The sequence below is a fragment of the Aulostomus chinensis genome, chromosome 7, assembly GCF_037954235.1.
Source record: "Aulostomus chinensis isolate RoL2024-O1b breed Wild chromosome 7, RoL_Achi_v1.0, whole genome shotgun sequence".
NCBI classification, from domain to species: domain Eukaryota; kingdom Metazoa; phylum Chordata; class Actinopteri; order Syngnathiformes; family Aulostomidae; genus Aulostomus; species Aulostomus chinensis.
Window position 1 is genome coordinate 30,222,332 of NC_141326.1, and position 13,123 is coordinate 30,235,454.

A 13,123-nucleotide genomic window follows, 5' to 3' on the forward strand; every position below is an offset into this window, starting at 1 on the left:
TGGTGTGTGTGGCAGTGTGGTGCTCTTACTCATCTCCACCGCCTTCTCCACCTTGATCCTGAGCTGACTGAACTCCCTCTGCTGGTCCTTCATGTACTCCATCAGACCTGAGGAACATTGCTGCTGTAAATCCAGGCCCAGCTCCTAGCCTCCTACAACAGGACATCAGAGCAAAGCAACCTGGGGGGGCCACCAGGACTTTGTGCTTCTCTGTGAAACTGCTTTGGGGGGGGGGGGGTCTCTATGCAGCGGGACAGCTGCTGGGTTCTGGGTGAAATAAACATATGAAACTATGACGTACTTTAACAGAAGTAACTGAGTGGAAAAGTGCTTTGTTAACGGACGTCTGGCGAGTGACGGAGCTGCGCGTGAGAGCTCAACGTCGCGACCTCTCACGCGCAGCTCCGGTCTCCCGGGGGCCACACGCGCCCCTCCTGGCTCGCTGCGTGTTCTGATGCTGGACTCGTTCGTCACCTCTCTTCAGCTCCTCCTCGTCGGCCCTCCCGTCCACCATGTCCTGCTCCTGCCGGGCGGCCAGCTCGAACACCTGGGACAGCGTGTTGCTCTGCTCCACCTGCAGCGCCCCTGACACGACCTGGAAGGCATCGTTGAGACGCTCGTTCACGCTGGTGAACTCGTCCCCGTGGCAGCTGGAGTTCACGATGCGTTTCGCCCAGTTGGAGGAGGTGTAAGTCTTGATTAGCTCCCGCGCTGACGTCAGAGTGATGACGAGCTCCTCGAGAGCTCTGTCCACGTCGGCGGGGGCCTCAGCCCCCCTCCTGTCTTTGACGGACCTCACCAGCTCGTCCAGGGCGCGGACTCGGTCAGAGACACGCTGGCAGCGCTTCTTATTGGCCTTCACCTTCTCCACCAGGGAGTAGATCTCCGAGGCGATCGACAGGATGGGATCCACCAGGTCCATGACCCGCTGCACACAGGAACCACACAAGACTCAGCTACACAACCTCAACTACACACACTGTCTGCTATGAGTACGACACAGCAGCGGGGCAACAAGTTACCATGGCAACAAGGAGGTCAGCTTCAGCGATCGTTTTATCTATCAATCTGTCTATCCATCTATCCGTCTATCTGTCTATCCATCTATCTGTCTATCTATCTGTCTGATTGATTGATGGATTGATAGATAGACAGAGACACCCCCCACAGGTTCCCTCTCTCAGAGACCTGTACTCTCCATGTGAAGTGGTGCTGCCCGTTGCTACATGGTACCCTTCTACTGTTTGTAGTTGTCCCGGTGTTCCATGGTTCTGAAGAGAGGAACGTCACCGTGACTGTGGAGCCGTTCCTCCGGTGGAATGACAACTAGGCCTCCTGGCACAGCTGAAGGTGTTTTCGTCTTAAAAAATCAGAATAAATCCCTGACCTCTCAGCACCCAAGAACATTCCTTCTGTGAATGTGTGTTTTCATTTGAGAGGTTTTTTCCTTTCATCGCTGAAGTTCTTCATCGTTTGGACATGAAAGCCCTGATAGACATGAAGCTGAGGAAGCTTTGCTCTTGTAGGTTCAAGTGCCCCAGCTGTGGGGCGGGTAAAGTTGCTGTCTCATTTTTAGGCCCTGAACTTTGCCTTGCAGCAGTGGAGTGACGGTCGCGCCGTCTCAGCTGGTTTGCATTGAAATTTGGGACCAAAATGATTTGAGTTTTTCCAGAGAAGCTGAAGAGTCGGACCAGCAAAGTGTTTGGAAGGGGAAGGAGCTTGAGAACAGACACTGGTTGTGCCTGTGAACGACCATGATGTGTGTCTGTAACAGTGACTTTGACCTTTGACCTCCAAAATATTTTCCGTTAATCTTCGAGTCCCAGTGGATGTTTGCACCAAATCTGGGGGGATTTCTTCTCGCTGTTCCTGAGATGTCGTGTTAACGAGGATGAAGTAGAACCTGAGAACGCTGTGCCTCCACACGCGTTCTGCACTTCCATTCTCCTGTCCTTACCTGGGGGGGACCTAAGGTCATGTGATCAGGAACTTATTACTCCTCATTTCCAGTCCAGTTGTCAGATGAGACCAGCTTCTCATCTGCTGCTGCCTCTGCTTGTGAGAGATTTCAAGATTCAAGAAGATTCACGCTTCCCTTTGTTGTCGTTTTCACTTCTGCGCTTCCAAACATTCCAAAAATGAAGCTCTGAAATACGTCACGGGGGTAAGGCTCGACCAGACGAGTGCCGATCGAAGTTGGTCGGCGGAATGCGCCTGTTAACCGTCAGCCATTTTCTTTGTGACTCCATTCCTTCCTGAGACAGTCGCTGTGTTCAGACTGTTCGCTTCCCAGTTGTTGATCTAAACAGGACTTCACTTAAAATAAGAATCCAATCATGGAGTTCATGCTAGTTTTGGCGCCGCCGACCATTAACAGGTGGACTTGGGCGAACTTCTTCTTTTACTCCTTCTTCTTCTATGTGATATATTTAATGGCATGTTCGGAGCATGACCGCCACCCACCGCCTAAGAAAAATGGACTTAAACAGCTGACCATTAACAGGCGCATTCCGCCGACGAACTTCGATCGGCAGTCGTCTGGTCGAGCCTTACCCCCGTGACGTATTGCTGGTAGGAGGAGCGAGCAGCGCCACCGCCCCACGGCTGCTCTGTCACCATTTACACGCTGGAGACAAAACTTGAATGCCACAAGATAATTTTTGACCTCTCAGGTTTATGTTTCTGATGCCTCCATTCCTGATCCTGCGCTCCTTGACTTTGTATTTGCGCTCTCATGATTTTGACAGCTGCATGACGCCACAGTGACGCCATATTGTTCCCGTTAAAAGACGGTAATTCCGTGTCTCCATGGAGTCCACAGGTCGGGAGGATTCAATGCTGTTTGAAAAGAAAGCATCAAAAAAATAAAGTAAAACTTCGTAGATAATTAAAGAAAATCAAACGCAGTGGGGGCGTGGCCACTTGCTATCACGTCACCAGCTGTAAGCAATCAACCGACCGCTGGACCTGCAGGACTCTGGACGTTGCTGACTGGCGCCTTTCCAGCAGCGCTTCAGCTGAAAGTGATGAGCAGAGACACTTCGTCCTTCATGAGAGACGCAGCGACAAGTCACCCGGATGAGAAGAACCTCTGACTGCCACTGCGGGCGAATCCCGGCCCCCAGGGAGCAGTCAGGTGTCTCTTGCTCAGGGACTGTTGGAAAGTTGAAAATCCATTTTAATTTTAAGAAGTGAATTTAAACCTGTCCATCATTCCATTCAGGCCTGAAAGGCGAGAAGACGAGTGGGAGCTGCTCACCTCAACCACACCTTTGATTTTTTATTGCCACTTCTTTTGAGATTCTAGAGACGAAATGACTTGTTGTGTATTTGTGTCCTGATCAATATTCTCTCTCTCTGTCTCTCCCTCTCCCTCTCTCTGTCTCTCTCTGTCTCTCTCTCTGTCTCTGTGTCTCTCCCTCTCTCTCCCTCTCTCTCTCTCCCTCTCTCTGTCTCTCTCTCTCTGTCTCTCCCTCTCTCTCTGTCTCTCTCTCTCCCTCTCTGTCTCTCCCTCTCTCTCTGTCTCTCCCTCTCTCTCTGTCTCTCTCTCTGTCTCTCTCCGTCTCTCTCTGTCTCTCTCATTCTCTCTCTCTCATTCTCTCTCTCTGTCTCTCTCTCATTCTCTCTCTCTCATTCTCTCACTCTCTGTCTCTCTGTCTCTCATTCTCTCACTCTCTGTCTCTCTCTCTCATTCTCTCTCTCTCATTCTCTCACTCTCTCTCTCTCTGTCTCTCTCATTCTCTCACTCTCTCTGTCTCTCATTCTCTCACTCTCTGTCTCTCTCTCTCATTCTCTCTCTCTCATTCTCTCACTCTCTCTGTCTCTGTCTCTCATTCTCTCTCTCTCTCTCCCCTCGTTCTTTTACTCACGTTACCCAGAAGCTGCAGGAGCCTCAGATCCTCAGGAGAACGTGAGAGGAGTAATTATCACTCCCTCCTGCCCCGAGGGAAGAAATCTGCTCAGCCTTGCTGTTAGTTTGCAGCAGGTCAACCCTCTGGGAGCAAATGAGCAGTAAAAGAGTGTTGGATCAAAGAGCAGCAGAGGAGGAATCCCTCCCCCTGCTGCCGAGCGCCACGAGGAACCTGCCGACAGAGGATGAGCGGCGGAGGGTTCACTGTGAGAGATGCAGACAAACATCAAGAGTTCATTTACCTGGGAGCTGCCCGTCGCAGGGTTGTGAGAAACGTGTGCAGGAAGAAAATGAAGCCGAGTTCCTGTGTGGACCTCAGCTGCTGCCTTTGCGCTTCACTTCCTGTTCCCCTCTGACAGTCCCAGTCCTCCCCTCTGCAGACGGCCCTCCTCTGTTGTGACACGCCCGGAATTTATTTACCTTCTCCTGCTGGAAGTCGTAACTCATCGCCTGGCGAGATGCGGAGGCCTCGTGTAACTGATGATCTGCCAGGCTGCCAGATTTATTGTGGCTCTGGGAGTGAAGCCTGATTGGTTTGGCTCACGTGAGGTCAACACAACGCTGGGTCTCCTCGGGGCCTCTGCTGCTCCAACATGTCCAGCTCCACCTTGATGTTGTGCTCTCTTGTTCCTCATCCTGTGATCGCACTTCCTTTTTTTAAGGATATCCACTTCTTGTGAAACTGCCTTGTGTTGGTTTGATCTTTGTTGCAGTCTGACAGGGAGTTGAGGGCAGGGTTGTGTCGTGCGACGGTGGTCAGAACCAGTTTCAGTTTCAGTTACAATAAAGTTTGTAAATTATTAACTCAACAAACGCTGGACAGGAACACAAAATAAAAAAAAAACAGAAAAAAACAGGTGAGGCGAAGTGACGCCAACTAACAACCCAACAGGAAACAGGCGGAGAACACGAGGGCAGGAAGGAGCTGGGAGGGGAGAGACCCCAGGGGCGGCACTGAGACCACCCAGGACCTGTTAGCCCACCAGACCCAGGTCAAGCACTCAGAAAGAGTGGGAAACAAAGACAGGAAGTACAAGCACAGAAAGATGCAGAAGGGAAGAGCTGACAAAATAAAACAGGAACTGAACAGAGTGAACAAAACAGGTAGAAACACACAAGAACAAAAAAACACTCACCAATCCAAACTGAAGAAGCCAACACCAGCAGTCCATAACCAAACCAAACCTCATCCTGATGGGAGCCCACATGCTGCAGTCCAACAGGAAGTTAGCATGTCAGAGATGAGCTATTGATGTAGTCCAACAGGAAGTTAGCATGTCAGAGATGAGCTATTGATGTAGTCCAACAGGAAGTTAGCATGTCAGAGATGAGCTATTGATGTAGTCCAACAGGAAGTTAGCATGTCAGAGATGAGCTATTGATGTAGTCCAACAGGAAGTTAGCATGTCAGAGATGAGCTATTGATGTAGTCCAACAGGAAGTTAGCATGTCAGAGATGAGCTATTGATGCAGTCCAACAGGAAGTTAGCATGTCAGAGATGAGCTATTGATGCAATCCAACAGGAAGTTAGCATGTCAGAGCTGAGCTATTGATGCAGTCCAACAGGAAGTTAGCATGTCAGAGATGAGCTATTGATGTAGTCCAACAGGAAGTTGGCATGTCAGAGATGAGCTATTGATGTAGTCCAACAGGAAGTTGGCATGTCAGAGATGAGCTATTGATGCAATCCAACAGGAAGTTGGCATGTCAGAGATGAGCTATTGATGCAGTCCAACAGGAAGTTAGCATGTCAGAGATGAGCTATTGATGTAGTCCAACAGGAAGTTAGCATGTCAGAGATGAGCTATTGATGCAATCCAACAGGAAGTTAGCATGTCAGAGATGAGCTATTGATGCAGTCCAACAGGAAGTTAGCATGTCAGAGATGAGCTATTGATGTAGTCCAACAGGAAGTTGGCATGTCAGAGATGAGCTATTGATGTAGTCCAACAGGAAGTTGGCATGTCAGAGATGAGCTATTGATGCAGTCCAACAGGAAGTTGGCATGTCAGAGATGAGCTATTGATGCAGTCCAACAGGAAGTTGGCATGTCAGAGATGAGCTATTGATGTAGTCCAACAGGAAGTTGGCATGTCAGAGATGAGCTATGGATGTAGTCCAACAGAAAGTTAGCATGTCAGAGATGAGCTATTGATGTAGTCCAACAGGAAGTTAGCATGTCAGAGATGAGCTATTGCTGTAGTCCAACAGGAAGTTAGCATGTCAGAGATGAGCTATTATTGTAGTCCAACAGGAAGTTAGCATGTCAGAGATGAGCTATTATTGTAGTCCAACAGGAAGTTAGCATCCCCATTGTTCCCTCCACCAAAAGCTTTCCCCTGTTTTCATCGCTGTGACATTGAATGGCGTCTCCAACCTCTGTCGTCTTGTTTCGCCTCTTAAAAAAGTTTTGGAGACAAAAGCTTCAAATTTCACAAGCGTGGTTTTTATTGATGAGGAAAGCAAACAGACAAATTATTTCAGGCATGAAACAAATTAATAAAACCAAACAGACTCAACAGTCTCCTCAGTGATGACACGTGGAAGCTTCACTCTTGGTACGCAAACAGAACAGTAATTCACTGACAACGACAAAGAACAAGTATAAATGAAGGTAATCTGAGGAAACGCCCTAGTAAACATGTAAAATGACACCAAAAATGCCTTCTTGCCACCATATTGTTTCCAAAACTGACAGTGGAATATCCACACACGCCGCCGCCACCTCACATTCCAGGAAACACAAGGCGAAGCTCCTTTGGCGAGCCAACGCAGCAGCGGCTGAACTGGTTTGGGACTCTCATGATTGATGTTGCTCAAACAGAATCAGAATACTTTATTAATCCCGGGGGAAATTTGTTGTTACAGTTATTAAGCTCTTGAAGTACTATAAAGTAAAGTGTAAAGTTACAATTACAATAATTAGAAAGTGCAGACTTTAAGATAAGAATAAGACAAAGTTTAAACTATTTACAAATACAGCAGTTATGACAAGAGGATTGCACAGTTAAGGATTGAATCACTCAGAGGGAGGAGTTAAAGAGTTTGATGGCCACAGGTAAGAATGAACTCCTGTGGCGCTCTGTGGTGCATTGAGGTGGGACCAGTCCAGCACTTTACACCCCCAGGTACTTGCAGTCCTCAACAATGTCCACACTGACCCCCTGGATGGAAACAGGGGTCACTGGTGTCTTTGTCCTTCTGGGGTCCACAATCAGTTCAGATGGTTCCTCTCACGCCATGTGACAAAGTTCTCCAGCACAGTGACTCAAGTGACCATAAGTGCTCTGGTATCATGTGACCACCATGACCTGCATCCGTTCCTCCTGTTTCTTGTCCCTCTGTTGAGTCATGACGAGAAGTGGGTGTCACAGGCATCAGAACTTCCAGCACTGACCCTGCTAACCCAACCATTCGTTTCTTATCTTCTAAGACTGCAGAAAAGGGCCATGGTGCTGAGACATGAAACCAAGTTGAAATGGTAGATGTGATATTTCATGAGACAAAACAGAGTGAGAACGCGGAAGAGTAAAAGCGAAGATGTGTCACGGAACGCGTGATGCCAGTGAGGACCAGTTTGTATCTCAAAGTACTGTTGAGGAACTCAGTAGAAGTACAAGTACTGATTGACACCCAGCATGAATCATGACAGGAAAGGTAAGAGATGCTAGGATCATCGGGCTGCACACAGACAGGCAGGAGGCAGGGATGCCGGCAGGTGTACGGTGAGAGTCTTTCGGACAGAGGTGGCGGGCTGTCCTGTGACGCTGCCGGCCTCTCTTTGACAGTGTCATAGATGTTGTGCAGGATGTCGCCGTGGCTGATCTGCAGGGCGCCGGACAGGAGCTGGTAGTCATCGCGGAGGTTCTCGGTTATTTCTTTGAACTTGTCCTCATGGCTGCTGGACTTCAGGAAGCGAAGGACAGCACCCTGCCGGCTGTACTTCTGCATCAGCTCGTTGGCCTCACTCACAGTGATGAGCAGTTTCTGCAGCTTCCTGTTTACGGACGAGGAGATTTGGCGCGGTCTCGCTTTGAGTGTCTTAACCAGGTACTCGATTTCGATGACTCTCTGGACCAATCGCTGGGCTCGCTGCCTGTTGTCCTTCATCACCTGGGCCCTCCGGTATATGACACAGCAGATGCTGAGGATGCGGTCCATGCTGTCCAGGGCGAGCTGAGGAGACAGAGGGCCGTGAGTGCGGCAGCAGGTCAGCAGACCAGACCTCTAAGTGCTCATGAGCATGAAGCTGTTCTGCTGAATCTCTTCAGGACTCTTGTCTGAGACTGACACCAGCTCGCCTTACTGGCCGGTTCAAGGAGCAGAACTGTTCCAGCCCAGTCGCCAACATGCCAGGCTGGGATTGTACAACGTCAACAGTGAGTTACTGAGGTGTTGGCGGGCCCTGAGGGGCCCCCTACTAGTCTGCAGTGTTAACTACCAAGCTGGTTTAGAGCACCCAGAGAAGCAGGGCAACATTTAATTTTGGCAACAGGTTGATGTTCATGACAGGAGAAACTGGGTTCCCAGCCGGTACTCACGCCAAGTAGCTCGAAGTGTGGCATGGTTCTGGATTTAGGCCCGGGACTCCTGCAGGAACGTTCGACTCGATGAGGTTTCTGGAAGTAAGCAGATGATGTGAAACCCTTCAAAAGTTCAGTGAAGGCAGCTGAAGACAACCGTGATGAGGCGACTCACTCCATCCATCGTAGAACAAACACGTAGCCCACCAGCGTCCACGGTTGCCGGCCACCAGGCAATAATTGGAGAGCAAAATGGCCGGACAACAATGTGACATAGTTTGACCAAGAGAATACATGAGAATAATAAAAGCTTTCAAGTGAATTATTCAAGACTTAAATGGAGTTTAGTTGAGAAGATTAATACTGTTCACCTGTCCTGATGTCAGCTGGGGGCCTCAGGAACCCGGGGGGAGGAGGAACCTGAGGAGGCGCAACGGCAAGAGAGCAAGAAGGACCGGACTAGGCTACCCAACTGATGCAGACACAGAGGAAGAGAAACTAAGGAGGGTGACTGTAAGGCGTTGGGGGCGGGGCTACAGAAGGCAGAATCTGGTATGTCGAGTCTCTTGATATGCAAAATAAGGAGTCGACAACTGAAAGATCGAAAATACAGAGTTCAAACTGAAGATGTTCCTGGCTGTTGGTCAACCTGATTAAAGCTGATAGTGTGTGTGTGAGTGTGTGTGTGTCAGTGTGTGTTCGTTCGTGGGGGGTCAGGACCCCCGACCATAAAGTTAATCTTTGCTCCTAAGTGGACTTCTGAGGCTAATGAAGCGACGCTAAGAACTTTAGCGTTAGCATACAAACACACAGAAGCAGGAACTCTCCTTTCAAGCTCTGAGGGTCAAAGGTTCTGGAGGTCGGGTCACTGAAGAGACGAACCCCAAATAACTGAAGACTCTCTGGATCGGTGAGACCTCAGTGAAGGTTCTCCTCGTGTCACTGGCACCAGCACACTGGACCTGGAAACTAGACCAGGTTCAAGAGAAATACCACAGAGCAGAGACACCGGGTCTGGAGGGACGACGACTGATGTTTATTTTGACACGTTCACGTCAGAGGGGAACCCTTCGACGACCAAACCAAACATTTCAGGATGTCTGCTTTCCAGGAACCTGGAGGGAGAAGCAGCAGCGATTCTGCTCTCAGCACCGCGGCCTGCTGGCGTCGGTGTTGAAGAGTCTTTTGAGGACGAGAAGCTGCAGGTATCCAGACACGAGAATGACGAAGGTCTGGCTCGCCGACCAGCAGTCAACGTAGCTCAGGTTGGACAGAAGGAGGTAGTGGTCCCTCCCCTTCGTCATCCGGGCGAAGTTATAGTGCCGCCACATGTGGAAGACCTGGTTCTGGAGCTTCTGCAGGCTTCCCTAAGTGTGATATAGAACACGGTTAAGATCACATTGCGTGTGTGTTTGTGAATCATGCTTGAGCTCATAGAGGGAAGCCATGAAGCAGGTTGATGGGCGATGATTGGATACAAACGTGTATCTTTTTACAAGGACTCATACAAATGTTTGAGGAGAAGTTGTTGCTTCAGTGGGAAGATCAGAGAATTGAACTGTGAACTCTGAACAGACCAGGATCTGGACCAGGCGCTGACCCTAATCAGAGCTGCTTCAGGTCCAGTAACCCCTGTGTGGGAGGCCACCGCTCAGGGGCCTGCTCATCAACACAGCTGCAACACAATCCAGAAATCAGACAACAGCTGAGGCTGGAATCAAGACGGACACCTCGATACTGGCCAAAGTGCTGTTGAGGACTTGGTCTCTCTCGTCCGTCCCCTTCTGGAGCGCTCGCGGTCCCTCGTAAATGACGCCGAAGTTCAAAGAGACCCTGACTCGCCCGAACTGGTTGTGGTTCCCAAAACACATTCGGTAGAAACCTGTCAAGAAAAAACTGCAGTCACCTCTGAGGTGGTGTGTGTGTGTGAGTGTTTGTGTGTGTGAGTGTTTGTGTGTGTGAGTGAGTGAGTGAGTGTGTGTGAGTGTTTGTGTGTGTGAGTGCGTGAGTGTGTGTGTGAGTGCGTGAGTGTGTGAGTGAGTGAGTGTGTGTGAGTGTTTGTGTGTGTGAGTGCGTGAGTGTGTGTGTGAGTGCGTGAGTGTGTGAGTGAGTGAGTGTGTGTGAGTGTTTGTGTGTGTGAGTGAGTGAGTGTGTGAGTGAGTACGTGTGTGTGAGCATGTTTGAGTGAATGTGTGTGAGTGTGTGTTTGAGTGTGAGTGAGTGAGTGTGAGTGTGTGAATGAGTGTGTGTGAGTGTGTGTTTGAGTGAGTGTGTGAGTGTGTTTGAGTTTGTGTGTGTGAGTGTGTGTGTGTGTGTGTGTGAGTGAGTGAGTGAGTGTGAGTGAGTGTGTGTGTGTGTTTGAGTGTGTTTGAGTATGTGTGTATGTGTGAGTGAGTGAGTGTGTGAGTGTGTGTGTGTGTGTGTGTGTGTGTGTGTGTGTGTATTTATCTATCCATGCATTTCTTGGGACGCTGTACCTGTCACCTGCGTCTGGAACATCATGTGACCAACAGCCTCATTCTTTGAGACGATCAGAACTCTCTCTGGTGAGTTAATTGTCACGAACAGACGCTGGTCGCCGCTCACCCCCCGCACCTATGTTGATAGGCACATACCAGAACGCCCCCACACACACACACACATACACACTGATTATTGTAGCTTTACACAAACTATGACTAGATGTGATGCCAGTGTTCAGTTGTACAGGTTCAGTCCACAAAGGTCATGGGTCACACGAGCCAGTGGGACAGAGCAGAAAACAAACCTGGAGCGCTGGAAACTGAGAGGAGATTCAGACTGTTGACGTAATGTCTGTCTGTCTGTCTGTCTGTCTGTCTGTCTGTTTGTCAGCAGGGTGACACACCCTCCATGTTTCCAGGGTCCCACGTTCACAGGATTCTAGTCAGTTGTGGAAAGTACATTAATATTTTTTATGCAAGTACAGCATTTGAGTGGAATGTGAGATGACTGTTCTTTAGTGGAGTATTTAGATTTTAGAATACTTCGTTTGTACTCCCTTTCTAAGGAAATATTGTTCTTGTCACCTCGTTGCATTCATCTGAACTGGTCGGTTATTTGTTGCTTTGAAGATGATGAAGCCTGACGAGCTCAGGGGACACAATCAGATCAGTGCACACACACAGACACACACACACACACGCACACACACACACACACACAGACACAAGCACACACACACACACACACACACACACACACACACACACACACACACACTTTATTGTCCCTAACTTGAACTGCTCCATAGCCACATTGTTTTGGATGTTTATTCTCTTCTTACATTCACACTATTAAATTGCTCTTTGGTCAGTGCTCCTTTGAAATCGTCCTGTGTGTCTTGCCTGAAGCCTCTTGGTGTCTGATATGAAGCTGCGTGTCCTCGTCTGCTCAAGGACGCCAGCCGTCCTGCACAAGGACGCCAGCCGTCCTGCTCAAGGACGCCAGCCGTCCTGCTCCACGCTGCTAATAACCTGATAATTACACGCTTAGATGTCAAACACTTTGGAAGGGAGTCAGATTAGCAGGCAGGTGAGCAGCAAAGCCTCAGACTGAGTTTTGATGATTATTTCCTCTGCAGAGGTGACTCAAACCTCCCAGCCTCGCTCTGTAAATCCACTCACCAGGAACGTCAGGTAGAAGCGTCCACTCTGGTGGGCGAAGTGCCACAAGCACTCGGTGGCTGCAGCAGGGATCTCCAGGGCGAAGTCATACTTGTCCGACCCTCTGAACAGGCCGGCGTCGGCGTCTGGAAGCGACGGCTCAGACTTCCTGCACCAGATGAACCCAGAACTCAACACCAAGAGCAGAACGTTCACCAGCATGGCTGCACCTGGAGGAGAACCTGACGGAGGCCGAGGCTCCGCCGGCTCTGATATCAGCCAGAGGAAAATCATTAACCAGATCTACACTTGATAACGGTAAAAGTACATTAAGACGTGTAAATATACCACGATACCACGGAAGTACATTAAACTCATCTCATGATAAAAGTGTGCGTGGAGCAGAGGTGGCGTCATATCGCGGTCTGACTGATTCTGCTTCTGGGCGGCGTGGCTCAGGGGCAGAGCGGCCGTCTATCAACCGAAGGGTCGCTGATTGCATCCTCGACCACGGTGACCATGTCGACATGTCCTTGAGCAAGACACTGGACCCATAACTGCTCCTGATGAGCAGGTTGGCGCCTTGCATGGTCAGTGTGTGAGTGAGTGAACGGGTGAATGAGTGAGTGAACGAGTGAGTGAGTGAAAGGGTGAGTGAGTGAGTGAACGGGTGAGTGAGTGAGTGAACGAGTGAGTGAGTTAACAGGTGAGTGAGTGAGTGAGTGAACGAGTGAGTGAGTTAACGGGTGAGTGAGTGAGTGAACGGGTGAATGAGTGAGTGAAAGGGTGAGTGAGTGAGTGAACGGGTGAGTGAGTGAGTGAACGAGTGAGTGAGTTAACAGGTGAGTGAGTGAGTGAACGAGTGAGTGAGTTAACAGGTGAGTGAGTGAGTGAACGAGTGAGTGAGTTAACGGGTGAGTGAGTGAGTTAACGGGTGAGTGAGTGAACGGGTGAATGAGTGAGTGAACGGGTGAGTGAGTGAGTGAGTGAACGAGTGAGTGAGTGAACGGGTGAGTGAGTGAGTGAACGGGTGAGTGAGTGAGTGAACGAGTGAGTGAGTGAACGG

The 13,123-nt window shown here is 49.6% G+C and overlaps 2 protein-coding genes and 1 long non-coding RNA gene across 3 annotated transcripts in view; all 3 read right to left on the reverse strand.

Moving 5' to 3' along the window:
- The window catches only part of LOC147259468 (mixed lineage kinase domain-like protein), a 10,642-nt gene extending 5,748 nt beyond the window's left edge, over positions 1 to 4,894 (reverse strand). The window contains exons 1-3 of the mRNA XM_086209867.1: positions 4,153 to 4,894; positions 475 to 928; positions 30 to 107 (exon numbers count right to left, since the gene is read on the reverse strand). Coding sequence (XP_086065993.1) covers positions 30 to 107; positions 475 to 922 — 526 coding nt within the window. The 5' untranslated portion in view covers positions 923 to 928; positions 4,153 to 4,894. The remainder of the gene's footprint in view (positions 1 to 29; positions 108 to 474; positions 929 to 4,152) is intronic.
- A 1,447-nt stretch (positions 4,895 to 6,341) lies between these two features.
- On the reverse strand, positions 6,342 to 9,158 carry LOC147259469 (mixed lineage kinase domain-like protein). Its single transcript, XM_086207931.1, has 3 exons — positions 8,610 to 9,158; positions 8,453 to 8,530; positions 6,342 to 8,087 (listed from the first exon to the last, which is right to left on the reverse strand). Exons 1-3 carry the CDS (start codon positions 8,616 to 8,618, stop codon positions 7,407 to 7,409), a joined length of 768 nt encoding a protein of 255 aa, XP_086064057.1. The 5' UTR covers positions 8,619 to 9,158; the 3' UTR covers positions 6,342 to 7,406.
- A 607-nt stretch (positions 9,159 to 9,765) lies between these two features.
- LOC147259470 (uncharacterized) lies at positions 9,766 to 11,023 on the reverse strand. Its single transcript, XR_015116865.1, has 3 exons — positions 10,912 to 11,023; positions 10,165 to 10,316; positions 9,766 to 9,801 (listed from the first exon to the last, which is right to left on the reverse strand). It is a non-coding gene; the product is annotated as an uncharacterized LOC147259470 (long non-coding RNA).
- Positions 11,024 to 13,123: the final 2,100 nt, after the last annotated feature.

What these genes read in the sequence shown, in the direction of transcription:
- LOC147259469 (XM_086207931.1), bottom strand. An exon ending in CACACTTCGAGCTACTTGGC is followed by an intron (nt 8,088 to 8,452) that starts GTGAGTACCGGC and finishes CTGTCTCCTCAG; the next exon opens with CTCGCCCTGGACAGCATGGA.